Source organism: Hemicordylus capensis, chromosome 3, assembly GCF_027244095.1.
Source record: "Hemicordylus capensis ecotype Gifberg chromosome 3, rHemCap1.1.pri, whole genome shotgun sequence".
Taxonomy (NCBI): domain Eukaryota; kingdom Metazoa; phylum Chordata; class Lepidosauria; order Squamata; family Cordylidae; genus Hemicordylus; species Hemicordylus capensis.
The window spans coordinates 264,280,644-264,296,399 of record NC_069659.1 but is presented as its reverse complement, the minus strand read 5'-3'; the positions used below and the strand labels follow the sequence as shown (position 1 = coordinate 264,296,399).

General features: G+C 40.6%; 1 protein-coding gene across 16 annotated transcripts in view; it reads right to left on the bottom strand.

The window, feature by feature from the left end:
* The window catches only part of ATE1 (arginyltransferase 1), a 202,045-nt gene that overhangs the window by 182,728 nt on the left and 3,561 nt on the right, over window positions 1-15,756 (bottom strand). For 12 of the 16 annotated variants that reach the window (XM_053309054.1, XM_053309069.1, XM_053309055.1 and 9 more), the window contains exons 2-7: window positions 15,301-15,364; window positions 12,904-12,966; window positions 9,441-9,544; window positions 6,210-6,473; window positions 3,425-3,648; window positions 1,860-1,988 (exon numbers count right to left, since the gene is read on the bottom strand). In XM_053309054.1, the coding sequence (XP_053165029.1) occupies window positions 1,860-1,988; window positions 3,425-3,648; window positions 6,210-6,473; window positions 9,441-9,544; window positions 12,904-12,966; window positions 15,301-15,364 (848 nt within the window). The remainder of the gene's footprint in view (window positions 1-1,859; window positions 1,989-3,424; window positions 3,649-6,209; window positions 6,474-9,440; window positions 9,545-12,903; window positions 12,967-15,300; window positions 15,365-15,756) is intronic. The other 4 variants (XM_053309068.1, XM_053309058.1, XM_053309060.1 and 1 more) reach the window with 2 other exon arrangements.

Genomic DNA, 15,756 nt, shown 5'->3' with positions numbered 1-15,756 from the left:
ATGATGCCAGTAATGATTGACAAGCTTAGCTAAACAGAAAACAAAAACACACTAGCCCACTACTACCAATGTGCAGCTGCTGGTAAATGTAAGGTGTATTTTAGAGTGCATTCTTAATTCATAGAGAGCAACACCTAGAACTTAAGGACTGGCCACTGCTCTATGTCAACAGGCTATGCAACCTACAATGCATCCTATTACTCTTCTATAACACAAGGGTTTCCTTAAGCAGACAACTCAAGGTAGAAAAGCTTCCCCCTCCCACCCAAGTAGAAAATTTGAAAACTACAGTTAAATGCATACAGTAGTGAACTTCACCTATGGCACATGCCGTTAGCAGCCTGCCAGGAACAGATGTGGATCATCAGAAGCTCTTAATTACTCAGAGCTCTTTAACTTAACACTCCTACTCCCTCAACTATACTAATTACAAGTGATAAAGTTACAAGGCTGCTCTGCCTTACATCAGATGAGCAGTATCATGTGAACATGTCCAAATATAGATCAGGTCTTCACAGGGAAGAAAAAATGTTTGCAAAACTTAAGAGCCAGTGGGATTTTCTACAAGTCAGATAAGATAAGCTGACCTCTGCAGCATCCAGATGTCTATTGCCAGAATTTTTGAGGCACTAGTGGCTACTGGGCACCTGGAATTTTGCACCCATGGCATTTTTTCAGGCACCAGAGACTAAGAAGTAGTGCATATTCAAGATGAAGGCCCTAAGGTTAATCACAGTCAACAGCCTAAGCCTTGAAAATACCTAACTCCAAATGGACTATCCATAAAGTATGACGCACTCTGGAAACTATTTTACTTTCTACAGCCTGCCACTCTAGCAAAATCCACTTACAGCAACATTTACATCACACTAACAATTACCCAGAATACATTCTCAATGCCTGTAAAGAACAACTTTATCAACATGATGCTTATTAAGAAGCATTAAGACTTTTCAAAACTATCAGCTACTAAAGTAAACAGTTTTTGTTACTTTTCTAAAATGCTGTATTTCCAAGGCTGAATTTAAGTATTCTGCCATGGAAGGCAAACACCACAGGATGTGAGGAAAGTGGGCTGTGGGGGAGAGATAGGAAGGCTGGCTTGCATAACTGCCAAGCAGTTAAAGACAATACAAAGGCAAGCTGCAATATGGGCAAGAGGTGGGAACACAGAGAGGACTATAAAGACAGTATAAAGATCAGCTTTGCTTAGAAATCATGTATCATGGCCAGCTCAAACTGTGTTTATCTTCATAAAGCTGCACCATGATCTCAGTAGTGAGAAACCTAGAAATAAGACAACTGGAACAGAACAAAACTAGCCAAGGGGGACAGAACAAAGTACAAATGGAGAAGAACCGATAAAGATTAAGGCAAAGCACTGAATCTGCCTAAGAGAAAGCAGACAGCATACTCTTCTCCTCACTTCGTAATGTTCTCATCTTCCCCCATTCCTTTCTGATGTGCAATATAATTTATGGATAGGACCATTCTTCATTTGAATGAATAACTGCAAAACATACTTTAGGCCTAGTAGAACTGCCCATTGCAAAAAGCATTAGAGTTCCAAAAATCTAGCTGTCCTAAAGAAATGTATTGTGTATTTCACTTGTTCTTCTGTTCATCTTGATGCAACATTACTAACTTCAAAGTCAACCCCATTATTTCTATTTTGCTTGCAAAATAATTATTTGTGGCATCAGTAAGATCTGCAAAACCTATCCTTTTCAGGATTATCAGTTTCGTTTTGGTCATATCATTTTAGAAGTTGGTATGGCAAGTATTTTAATGGAACTAAACTACTGCTTGTCTGAGCTTCTGATTGTCTGAGAATGGACACAAGCAACATGCTGTCTGACCTTACTGGCGGTTGGTTTATCAGGTGGGTCCTTGTGAATAACCATCTGGTAACGTTTATAGACTTGGTAAGACTCCTGAAATGTGGCTTTGAACTGGAAACTTGGTGGAGATGATCTCACCAACCTCACCTTCCAAAGAATTAAAGATATTCATTATTGCACTAATAGTCATTACATAAACAGAAGTGCAGAATAGCTAGAAAATGCAGCAATACAGATTGAAATTTATTATACATACTAGTCTATAAACAAGCATTCCTTTTCATGCATTTTAGCTCCAAAATTGTGTAGCCAGTCGATGAGAATTGCTACTTTGTTTCATTACATTGATTTTTCAGAAGCCGAATGTCTAGTTCTGATGTTACTATTAATTTTAGTTTGCAGTCACTGATTTGTAAATGCAATTATTTCAATTCTTTGAAAAATCAGTAATACAAAATCAGTTCAGAATCAACTGTGCTGCTTCTTCATGTGAATAAAAGTAATTCAAATGTAAATGTGTGTGTGTGTGTGTGTGTGTGTGTGTATAAATATAAACCTCATGATGAGACTTTCAACAAAACAAATTATTATATACATGCAGAAAAACTTGATTTTCTCACCCTAAAAATGCTGGTCCCTTTTCATAAACTAGATTTTCATATGCACTTTTGCTCTCAATTTCCAAGTACTATTTGTGAGATAATCAAATAAAAAGCAATGGCTGTGGTTTACTTTAATCCAACAAAAGTCTTTAGATTTGTCTTAAATACTATTAGCACACCAGCCCCATGCTTGGGTATGTTACAAGTCAAGCAGTCTCCACTCTGACTCTTGCAAAATAGTATGCCGCAGTTGCTTAGAAAATAGCTGAACTGGAAAGAATATATTTAGCTTTTGCATGCATTTGAGTAGGCCATTACTGCAGCATTATGCTGAAATGATATACAGAAAACTTTTAATTTTAAATGAAAATACCAAACTCAGCCAATGTGCATTTCAGTTTCACTACCAATTCTCTCTACTAAGGCTTATGTATCATGAACTTTCAATATGCCTCACAGTAGGTTCAAGGGAAAATATTATTTACTTTGAATCAGGCTCTGGCTATGGGTCACACATCTTGCAAGAGAGCAAGCAGATCGTCATGACCAGGTGCGTGAAGCAGGGTCTGAGTCACAATGACATAGCAAAGGCATCAGAGGTCATGTTAAAGTTAGGTAGCAATCAAGAGACCGAGCCAAATGCCCTCCTAGGTCAGAGGCAAGCTAAAACAAGAGTAAGGATGGGCCACATGGAGTCACAGCACCCTCTAGTGCTTCTGCAAAAAATACCTTCACTTCAGTTTTACACACACACACACACACACACACACACACACACACACACACACAGAGAGAGAAAGACAAAGACAAACTTGAAAACAAAGCACTTTCTAAATGCCAAAAATGGTCAAAGTATTTTCTAATGCAACCACGCTCCATCAATATTTTTGGGGTTTTTTTAAGATAGAACTTAATATTGGTACAAACTAACAGCAATGCTAGAACAATCCAATGCTTCCTTGTATTTATAGGGTTTAATACCTCCAACTGGTGTACAGCTTCAGGAGCTAGGGTGACAAAAATGAAGTCTTCAACTGATTTTGGCTGATTGGTTTTAGGCTGAGATTTCTGACCAAGCAAAAGCTGAGACTCTGTTTCAAGCACAGGGTTCCGGATTTGGCTCTGAAGGTTTCTCTGCAATTTTTGTTCCTTCCGTATCTCCTTGGCTTTACGACATGGTGGTTTACTCAAGTCAGCTCCTCTGCCTAGAATTGGCAATATACATATCCTCAATGTGGGAAGTACTGTGTTATACAAATAGTTATAAACATTTTCTCCCTGGCAATCAGATGTAGCTAGAATATCAGCAGTCAAGTAAGTTCTGCATAATAATTCCACAAGATAGGGTTAATCCCAACTGTCCAATAGGTTAACATATATCCCAGTGAAAGAGAGATTTGTCAGGCATTGGAAGTAATTGTGATGCCAGCATATCAGATAATTTTTTGAAATATTTTCCCAAACACAAAACTACATCTGAAATCCACTTCACAGTTAAGAATCACCCACAATTCTTCCTGCCTTTCCTTTGGAGATGGTTAATGAGTTGGTCTTTCTCTCAAAGATCAACCAAATGCAAAGATACATTTATCAACTCTTGTCCGTTTTTAAAAAGTATATAAATGCACAACAATCTACATCTGTTAGGGATGTGCGCAGAACCAGCGGGGGCCAGTTTGACAGCGGGGATGGAATAACTTTAAGGGTGGGGGAGGGAGCACTTACCCCTCCCTCCGCTTTCCCCCTGCCGGCGCTGGTTAGAAAACCGGTCCAGCGGGACCGCAACATACCTCCCTGCCGCCCCATCTGCTCTTTGGACCAGAAGTAGGTGGAAGTAGTGAGTGCATGCACACATGTCAAGTGAGCGCATGTGCGCACGTCAGGCATGCGCATACGCTGACATGCGCATGCGCGCACACTACTTCCGCCTACTTCTGGTCCGAAGAGCGGACAAGGCAGCAGGGACGTACAGGCTGAGTATCCCTTATCTGGACATCCGAAATCCAGAATGCTCCAAAATCCGGACACCACGCCATAACAAAAACATGCAGTCAAAACTTACTTATTTGAGAAGGCTGCACACATCACATCCCCCTCATTGCCCACCCAGGACATTTCTCCTCTGGTTCCATCATCCCAAGCCAACTCCCTGCCTTTCTCCCTTGTATCGCCTCCCGCCACGGCTCTGGGGTCCCCACACACCTCACCTACATTGGCAACCACCAAGTTCTCTTCTTCAAGGGCGGGGGGGCTACAAATCCTGCAGGCAGGAAAAGACACAAAGGTTCCTTTATCAGGGGAGGGGCCAGAAGGGAAGGTGCCCGTGCCGAATGTTTCTTCCCAGCTGCCTCTCTAGGAACCTGGACTCCCTCAGGTTAACCCTTAAACTGGCCTATTCCAAAATCCGGAAAAGTCCGAAATCCGGAACACTTCTGGTCCCAAGCAGTCCAGATAAGGGATACTTGACCTGTATGTTGCTGCCCCTCTGGACCAGTTTTCCAGCCAGCGTCAGTGGGGGGAAAGCAGGGGGGGAAGCACACCACCCCCCACCCTTAAAGTTATCCCATCTCCGCAGTCGAACTTTCGAATCAGCCAGTATTCAAACCTGTTCGGAGGCCTGTAAAAGGGCCTCCGATCAGATTCATGCACATCCCTCACATCTGTATCTACAGGCTTGAGATCTAACTAGCCAAATTAAAGGCACTTGCTTGTCTTTGCAGGTATCTCTACTATGATCACCCTATTAAATTCTTTTCTATTTAGCAGGAAGAGAACAACTGTCACTACTCAACCCCTGCACAACATTCCTCCAGGGGCTGTCGCTAGTGTCCAACTGGTGTTTCTTTTTAGAATGTGAATCAGTTGCAGACAGGGAACCTTCTTATTGCTACAGAGGTGGCGGCAGGGAGAGGAAAATGGGCAGAATTGACAAAAATCACATACTCCTTGCACAACGAAGAACTCTAGCATATCAGTTCAGGGTTTGTCTGGATGTTGTCCATTTTTTAAAATTTCAATGTACATGTTATTTCAAACAAGTGTCTACCAGGTTCATTGACATGTTACTTTATCTTCCCAAAATGTAAGCAGCAATGCATGGTTTAATGCTGGCTTCAGAGTTTAGGTAAAGGGGAACCCTGGTTAGCACTAGCTGCAGTTAAGGTTGGTGTCAACATTTCCCTTTATCATAATTAGGGCAGGGGAGATTTGCTCCAGAGAAAGGAAAGGTTGAAACAGGGTTTCTCAACCTATGGTACTCCAGATATTGATGGACTACATCTTCCATTAGCTACAATTTTTTGTGGCTAGGGGTGATGAGAGCTGTAGATCAGCAACATCTGGAGTACCATAGGTTGAGAACCACTGGAGTAGAAGATGACAGGATACATAACTGTGCATGGCTCCCATTTTTTAGCTGTGGCTGAGGAGTAGGCAGTGTTAATTCTGAATTAGTCCATAGAAAACACTGCTTTCAGACTGATGTAAAATATGTATACAAATGAAATCTAATCTGGAAAGTCAGTTTAGGTCTAAACTGGTACTCCATTTCCTGGAGCCATCCTGTAGATAAGGGCAAATGTCTTAAGTCACTCAGAATTAAATTAAGAACTAGACATGCAATTTATCTGTACTGTATCTATATTTTGTTCCTTGGGTTGTTGGTGGCATAAATTTTGACAGATTTGGATCTGCTAACCATAAGAGAGGAACAACAAGAAAAAATAGATGCTAAGCTAACTTGGCAAATTATATTAAAAGCATCTACCTGGTTTAGGAGTTGCACGGCCAACTTTAGTGGACTCCACTGCATTGCTGAAGTTGGCATTAGCTTTCTCATTACATGATTCAGTATGTTTAGAGTCCTCTTTCTTTACAGATCCTTCTCCTTTCACTTCTTCCTCTTCGCTTTCCACCTTCTCTATATGATCAGTATTCAAAGGTTTTAGTTCAGACTGGCTGGTGTCTGGTTCATCTTTTAGCAAAAAACTACTGCCATCAGTATCTTCTGCGTGGGAATCCATGGGTTCCACTGTAAATAGTAATAAAGAGAACAAACTTTCAACACAGGAAAAAGGATAGTCGAAGGCATGATAGATAAAAATTGGTGTGTTGCTTGTTTTAATTAAAAGTCAGTTTTAGTTAAAATTGATTTTATTTTTTAAATTTTAGCTATGGTACATTACTCATTTTAAATTAAATAATCTGGTTTAAAATGAAATCTGGACTTAATGCAAACATTTAATTTCTTAATCTTAAGATCCACTTACGAAACACCAATTTCCTTTGTAATGAGAGAACTGAAGGGAAAACATTTTTGCTCATCATCATACAGTGCAATAGTTCATGTACTTATATCATGACTTGAGACTTAGAGCCAAGTACAAACAGCAAATCAGCAGAGATGCCATCCACTATCCATTTTGTCTAATCTTGTCTAACCACCACTTGATCTGCGCATCTGGCTCAGTATTAGTACACCAATTATAAATATGTATTATTCTAGTTACTAATATTAAAAATGAACATTTATTTTCCATCTCATGGAGAGCGCTGATCTGCCCAGTAACTACCTTTATGTGGGTCAGGGGATAGAGCAGGGTAGTCATGACAAAAGAAGAGAGTGAAGATTCTGAGTGACATAAGCTGACCACCATGAAGAAGCTTACATTATCCAAAGCTTACCAAGTAATTTTTTTAAAAGCATCTCCAGGATGACATATAGTCAGTTTACAGATGAGTTCCTTGATTTGTAAGCTGCTATAGTCCAGGCCATGAGACCTATTGTTTGGCTCAATTCAGATACATCCACATGCAACTAGTACCACATCTAGCAAATTGCAAGGAAGCATAGCAATTTGCCCTGAGCCACAATGGTTTGGCCAGACACAGAAACATCCCATATTGATTTGTGTGTGTTCTATGCCTCTCCCCACTACAGTACAACACAGAAGGATCCAATGTGTCTGGCAGCTACTCCACACAAGCAAACTAGGGATGTGAAAAAAAATGGATTTTGTGTTCTGTTTCAAGCTTGAAACAAAAACACAAAACAGCTGAACTGGTTCATCGAAAATAGTGGTCAAATCAGCTGTTTAAACAAAACAACTCAAAACTTTTTGAGTGTTTTTGTCATAGAGAAGAATGGAGAAACTTGAAACACCCCATTGTTTCCAATGGGTAGCTCCTACAGTCATCAAATTAGGTTGAGTGGTAGGGCATAATGGGTGCTGCCTAACACCCAACCCTCAAAAGAAATGGGCAAACAGGTGATTTTAAACAAATTCTTAATCTTTTCCCCAAACCTCCATAAGATCCTATAGGGTTTCTGGGGAAGGTTAAAAAAATTTTAAAATTGCCTGCTTGCCCATATCCTTTTGAGGGTCAGGTGCAGTGGTCCCTCTAATTTGTTTCATTGCTGTGCGGAATGAATTTTGTTCTTGGCTGCAGTATCAAGGCAGGGTGTGCACACCTGCATTCAGAATGAGGCCTTTGAGATTCAACCTGAGCGGGATCTAAAATGAACTGAGCAGACACCAAAAAATTGTGAGCACGCGTACGTGTGCACACCTTAAAGGGTACAGAGGTCGGGTGGTAGGCAGCACCCATCATGCCCTACCACTTGACCCATTTTGGTGTCCCTAGGAGCTACCCATGGGGAAAATGGGATGTTTCGAGTTCCCCCATTGTTTCCTATGGCCAGAACAAGCTGCATTCATGGAGTACACTGCACACAAGTTTTGCATTGCAATTTGCAACCCTGCCTTGAAAAACACTGCAGGAGCATGCAGTAGAAGGGAACCTGTCCCTCCCAACACAGAACATACATTTCAAACACAGTACAAAAATGACCAAAAAAAGAATCACTGATCCAAAATCCACTGCCAGCCACAGTGCCTGTGCTACAGTAACATCACTGGCACAAGTGGCTCTCTCACACACAATTATGACTCCTTGCTTCCGAGCATTGCAACTCCTGCCACAGCAGTACCTCAGCAGCAAGCATAGCAGTAGCTTAACTAGAGCAACTTCAGCCACATGTTGGCTGAGTACACCTTGCAATGCAGATTGCAGAATCCTTCCTTTTGTGTCCCCTCCTCCCTCCCCACAGAAAATGGAGGCGCAGTTGCCAATGACAACACTTGATTTTTATAACAAGCCAACCAATCAGCAAGCGACTGCAAGCCAATCGGAAGGCTACAAAACCAATCAGCAAGGGAAAAACAGGAATCCAAAATGGCACTCAAAACTTGATCAAAATGGGGTTGTTCTGCTCTGAACTCAAAAAGGCCCTTTATTTAAAAGGGTTTAGTTTTGAGCTAGAAACAACCAGTTTTGATTCAAAATGTTTTGCACATCCCTAATACAAACCAATTGTTGGATCTAGAGGATAACCACATTAATGAATGCAAGTAATTTTGCCAATGGATTTGTCCAACTGAGGATTATACACCTTGAATTTGTTCTGAATTCCATCCCCACAAAACTGTGTTGAGAACATTGGTGAATGGCAAGTTTTAAGTCTAAACATCTGCAAAATTCCACAGGCACAACTTAGTTAACCACCTTCTTAATATGGAAGTTACTGGATGCATCCCATCTGAGAAAATTAAGAGCAACACCCGATTAATTAAAAGGAAAATGAACTTTAAATTTGGGAGGCCTAAGTCAGAAATAACTGATTTAAAGTCCACCTTGGACAAATAAGGTGACTTAAATTTCTGCACTATAAAGTCTTCAGGTTATGGTTCCAAACAAAGCAAATGTGAAAAACAACTGTCTTTCACATCAGCAGTGTGCCAAAACAGTCTGAAGACTCATCAAATTCAGCTACCTTGCTGAAGCGAAATAACTGTCTTTGGACACCATGTTTCATGATGGAACAGAGGTGGGATATAAGTGTATTGAGCTTCTGTCTTTCATGATTTTAAAAACACATAAAAGAGTTCTTCTTTGCAGAACTCAACACTAACTCATGTTTAAAATGTGCATTTTTTACCTTCACTATTTATTTTAGAAATCTCCCCTTTTGTAATCAATTTCAACATCTTCTTTAGAACCTTCTTATGCGATTTAGAGGGTTGGAAATGTAAAACCTGGCATCTAAAAAAATAAAACAAGAATACAGATTATGTTATATCCAGTTAATAAAAATATATTAAATCTTCATTTTTTAATGCTGTATTAATCGGTAATCAATTTTAGTAGGCATTCACCAAGTTTAGATACTTATTCACAGAACAATTCGTTCACACATGTTACTTCTGTAAGATATCAGAGATTAGGTATGATAATTTAAATAATTTGTATTCATTACGTCAACTACATAGCAAGGATTACTGATGTAAATGAAAGACATTTAATCAGTCAAACAATGCTCAGTAAATATATAATTTAGCCCCCTGAAACGAAACATATCACACATAACTAAAACCCACTTATTTCAGTGAAACATAATCATATGTTCAAAGCCTCCAGTATGGTATAATTATTAAGACTACCGTATTTTCCGGCGTATAAGACGACTTTTCACACCATAAATTTCTGCTCGTAAATGGGGGGGTCGTCTTATACGCCGAGTGTAGTTTAGGGATCGCTAATTATACTATGGTTCCAAGCTCCTGTTGTGCCCCTTACCTCCTCCTGCACACACACAGCTTTCCGGTGCTTTGTAACAGCGGGCGGAGGGAAAGCGGAGGGAGGGAAAGCCCCTTACCTCCTCCTGCACACACACAGCTTTCCGGTGCAGTGTAACAGCGGGCGGAGGGAAAGCGGAGGGAGGGAAAGCCCCTTACCTCCTCCTGCACACACACAGCTTTCCGGTGCAGTGTAACAGCGGGCGGAGGGAAAGCGGAGCCCGCCCCTGCATCCACTACCGCCCATTGTAGTCCCGAGCTCCTGTTGTGCCCCTTACCTCCTCCTGCACACACACAGCTTTCCTGTGCAGTGTAACAGCGGGCGGAGGGAAAGCGGAGGGAGGGAAAGCCCCTTACCTCCTCCTGCACACACACAGCTTTCCGGTGCAGTGTAACAGTGGGCGGAGGGAAAGCGGAGCCCGCCCCTGCATCCACTACCGCCCATTGTAGTCCCGAGCTCCTGTTGTGCCCCTTACCTCCTCCTCCTGCACACACAGCATACAGTACAGTATAGAAAATGTCCAACAGTCAAAATCCTATCATGCCATCATCAAACCCCATCATGGCACCAGCAAGAAGAAAGAAATATGAAGCTAGTTTCAAACTTAAAGTTGTAAACTTTGCCATGGAACATAATAATTGCGCTGCTGCAAGACAATATGGAGTAACAGAAAAGATGTTTCGGGACTGGAAAGCAAATGAAAAAGCATTAAAGACTATGCCAAGGGGTAAGTGTGCATTAAGAAGAGGCACCCCACATTGGCCAGAACTCGAAAAACATGTAGCAGACATGGTGAATGAGCATCGCCAAAACGGTTATGTAGTAACACGAAATAAAATACGCTTGTTTGCACTTCAGTGGGCCAAATCTAACCCAGATCACAGCAACAATTTTAAGGCCACTGTATCCTGGTGTAGTAGATTCATGACAAGGCATAATATGGTACTAAGGCAAAAGACAAAAATTGCCCCAAAATTACCTGCAGATCTGGATAGCAAAGTAAATAGTTTCCATCGCTACGTAATACAACAGCGCACTAAACATGGCTATGCGTTAAGTAATATTGGAAACATGGATGAAACTTCAATGAATTTTGATATGATTGGAAATAAAACTGTCCATCAAAAAGGTGAAAAAACAATTCTGATTAAAACAACAGGACATGAGAAGTCGAGTTTTACAGTGGTACTAGCATGCACAGCTGATGGCAACAAACTGAAACCGATGATTATTTTTAAAAGGAAAACAATGCCAAAACTCAAGTTCCCTGCTGGTTGTTTTGTACATGTGAATGAAAAAGGCTGGATGGATGAAGAGGGTGTGAAACTATGGCTTGATAATGTATGGAGCAGACGACTAGGCGGTCTTATTCAAAAACGTAGTCTACTGGTGTGGGATATGTTCAGGGCTCATTTAACTCCCACCACCAAGCAAAGGCTTGCAAGACTAAACACGGATGCAGCAGTTATTCCTGCAGGATTGATATCATTAGTACAGCCATTGGATGTGTGCCTAAACAAGCCGTTTAAAGATCGCATTCGAGAACAGTGGAATGAATGGATGGTTAGCGGCGAAAAGTCGTACACAAAAGGAGGAAATATGCGTGCTCCACAGTTGGATGTTTTGTGCCAATTTGTCATAACAGCCTGGAATGATATTGATGCAGAGACAGTAGTCAAGTCTTTCAAGAAGTGTGGAATATCAAATTCATTAGATGGTATGGAGGACGACTACTTGTGGCAAGGTGAAGAGAAAGCCGAAGCTGAGAGCACACCATCTGATACGGAATTCGATCCATATGACGACTGCCTTGCAAATGTATCACAAGATGTCATTGATGAACTTATGATATCAGATGACGAACAGGAGGATTTTGAAGGCTTTTAAAAGGGAAACTGTCACGCTAGCAAAAAATACCATAGCTTGCAGTTATGATGCATGCTACTCGCCAGTGACTTGCCCAGCACTTGCTCTCTCTCTATTGTTTGTTAACTTCCTCCTATCATTGTCAGTTCCAGTTTAGTTTATAGCTTAGAAAACAAACAGTATGGCAGCTCCCATGCGTTTATTGTGTTATCCTTTCATTCAGCTTCTGAGTTTAATCCACCTGCACTTACGGTATGTTTACGGTACATGTTTGATGACATTCAGCCTTATGTTTATAAGTGACAGTTTTGCTGCTTTGAATTAAAATTACCATGTTGAAATCAAATCTGATGTTCTTATAAGTTTTATTTGGTATGCGGAAGAGGGGGTAGTCTTATACGGCGAGTATATAACAAAATCTATATTTTAACTGGAAAAGTCAGGGGGTCGTCTTATACGCCCAGTCGTCTTATACGCCCAGGGACTTTTATTGTATGGGGAGGTATATGAATGTACTAAAAAAAAAAAAAAAAAGATTTAACATTTCTAAAATTCCACTTGCAGAAAGTTTCTGGGAATTTCTCCCTCCACTTGAAGCCAATTGCACTTAATCCCCACTCCACTGCGGAGAGTTCCTTGATGCTCTGGAACAGCTTTTGGGGGCCTTGGGGACTGAGAGAAGGAGAACACGAGGAAAATGAGTTGTGCTTGAGCTTTTGTGTGAGCTATTCTTTGGATGCTACCAGAGTTTTTTGCATTGTATATGTCAAGGATTCTCATTCTCTTGATCTTATCAATCGTTATAAACACAACTTATCCTCACAACCCTGCAAGGTTGACATGGCTTGCCCTGCAAGAAAGGTAGAATAGTTATTTGAATCTCTCTTCCTCCCTCTACCCACTGCACAATATTGGCACTCAAGAATTGTTCCTTTGGAGAAGGTGAAATAAGATCTTACCTTATTGTGTACTGAGGACAACATGTCCGATTCATAACTGGCTTATAAACATATTTTCCACTCCTACAAATTAAAGAGGTTCATATTTAAAAAACATTTTAATGATTAAAACAGTTTTAATATAAAAAGCTGTTATAAAAATGTAATGTAATGAATCCTTAAAATATAAGCACAATAATGCTTTATAATGCTTAAAATGTAATATAATGAATTCTATACTACAAAGAAACAAAACATTGATTAGCCGCAATTAATTCAATCAATAATCTCCAATCTGATAATATACATTTCCAAACTATTGTATTGAAGTCCTTCAAGAACTGCAAAGCAAACATAGATTATCTGTCATACATTCATCTACACAGAAATGGCACAGATGTTATTAAAACATACTACTAAGTGTCTTTGGAACTGCAGCTGGGAATGTATTTTTGTTTAAAAAAAGACTTACAGCTTGCCTTTCAGTCATGTGATGTCCAAGACCAGTCATAGTTACTACTATCACAATACAACACAAAGCAATTGACACTCATGTGTGGCAGAGTGGCTAAGATGATGTTGGATAGGACATAAATTATGTTAAAGTGTCTTATCAGCTCTCTGATAGTCCTGCTGCTGCTTCCCTTACAGGGTCTACAACAATCTTAGAAGCAACAATCCACCAGGAAGCAAACTGCCAGGCAGCATCAGAGGAAACTGTCACTAGGCAAAGAGACAAATCCTTGTACAGATCAGATAGAACATGATTCTTGTTTTATGCCTTTGTGATGAGTTGGGATAGGACATTAAAGCCTCTCTTCCCAGTTTTCTAGCTTTCCACAAAACCCAAATTCTGAACACACTAACATAAGAAAAACCCAACTCAATGCTTTGCTTCTTAGTAAATAAGTAATGTTAGTTTAAAAAATAATAATTCCTGCACTAAGACCTAGCCAGAGTAATAAACATTCCTGTCCATTTTTAAATTTAAGAGAATTAAAATAAAGTACAGGCCCTGATAAACAGCTTTTAAGAAGGAAACCTAGTTTGTGCCCCATTCACAAATGGAAATTTTTCTGAGTACAAACGCTACATCTTAATTCATATAATACACTGGGGTTGGGGAAAATGCATCAAGTACATAACTTCACATTTCATTCACCGCTGCTGTTATCAAGTAATGAAATGCATCTTGTGGATCGTGGACACGACAAGGTCTCTGATGCTGTTGGCTCTCTAAAAACCAGATATTACACTTATAAGAGATTGGAAGAAAGTCACAAAATTGTGCACCTCCTCCCCTCCCACAGCTTCCTCATTTATGCCTTAACTGCAGTCAAATGATACATCAGAACAGAAGTCAACTCTTAATTGGTGGGGGGGGGGGTGTCAGTGCTCATTACACAGAGGAATGCTCTTCCTCAGAACAAATCTTCAGTTATGCAACCAGCCACTTAGCTGTCATGCATTTTCAACCCAGATGGTGTTAGTTTCCAAAGAGGTGTGAACTATTCTCAACATGTGTCTGAAAAATGTTAGCGAACTTAAAATTATTATTTTGTCTCAAAGATAGGGAGTCCTGGTTCCAAGGGCTATAGCTGAGCACTAGAGCCCATGTCAATCCCTGGCATCTCTATTAGGGTTGTGCACAAACTTGTTCAGAGGCACTTTTAAGGGTCTCAGAACTGGTTCAAACAATTGGCTGTTCAGCTGGTTCGAAAGCAGGGGACATATCTTCAAGGGTGAGGAAGGGTGCCCTTACCCTTCCCACCACGTTTCCCCCGCCAGCGCTCTATTTTAAAAGTATCCTTCAGGGCAGCAGTGTACCTCCCTGCCGCCCTGTGCTATTTTCGACTGGAAATAACAGAAAGTACCTGGCGTGCATGCGCACATCGGGTGTGCTCACTCGGAAGCAGGATAATTCCTGTTGCTTCCCGATGAAGAGAGCACAGGGCAGCAGGAAGGTACGCTGCTGCCCCGATGGATGCTTTTAAAATAGAGTGCTGGTGGGGAAAACTTCGAGCCACCCCCTGCCGGTTGCATGCACATCCCTAATCTCTAGTTACAGACTAGAACAAGAGACATGGGTAGAAAAGACTTTGAACTGCTTCTGGTCAGAGCAGACAAGACTGAGCTACATGAGCCACTGATCTAAGACAGCAACTTATTGTTGCTATTGTCCTAAATATTGTTGTAAAAAGCTGTACAAGGAGAGCACTCTGCCAGCATCAGTAGAAATAATTTCTATTTCCATTTCCTGATTCATAGTGAATTAGGTCCAGTGAACACAACAGGGCAACACTTATGTTTTTAATTTCCAGTTAGAGACCATTTTGTAAATAGGCTAAGTAGGCAAAAGACTACTTAAGATTTGAATACTGAATTAAATTAAACTAACGGTGCTCAGAAACATCTTACCTTCGCCATCCTCGATCTATAAGATCTTGGTAATCTTGAACAGTCAACGAATGAGCCCACATGCCTGGAGCAAACATTCATACAAAATATTGTAAACATTTCCTTCAAATAAAGAAAACTAAAGTAGTCTCTATGGAAAACTTCAATCAATGGAAATTAACCTGCATTTCTCTGAAACACACTTTAAGAAACACCACTTGTACTCTCATGACACTATATTCACCTAGTGATTTCCAAATATCACTATGCCATTTATTTTCTGCCACACAATACTACCCACCAGCCCCACTCACAATGCCACACTGATAGTTTTATCAGTGCTTATCAGCTCCAGTCAAGCTACCATCACTCTCTCTAAAGCAATACTGAACATATTTGTTTCCCATGCACTCTCCAATACACACTACTCTATTCTAGGGATGTGCACGGAACCGCGGAGGTGCAGCTTGGCGCTGA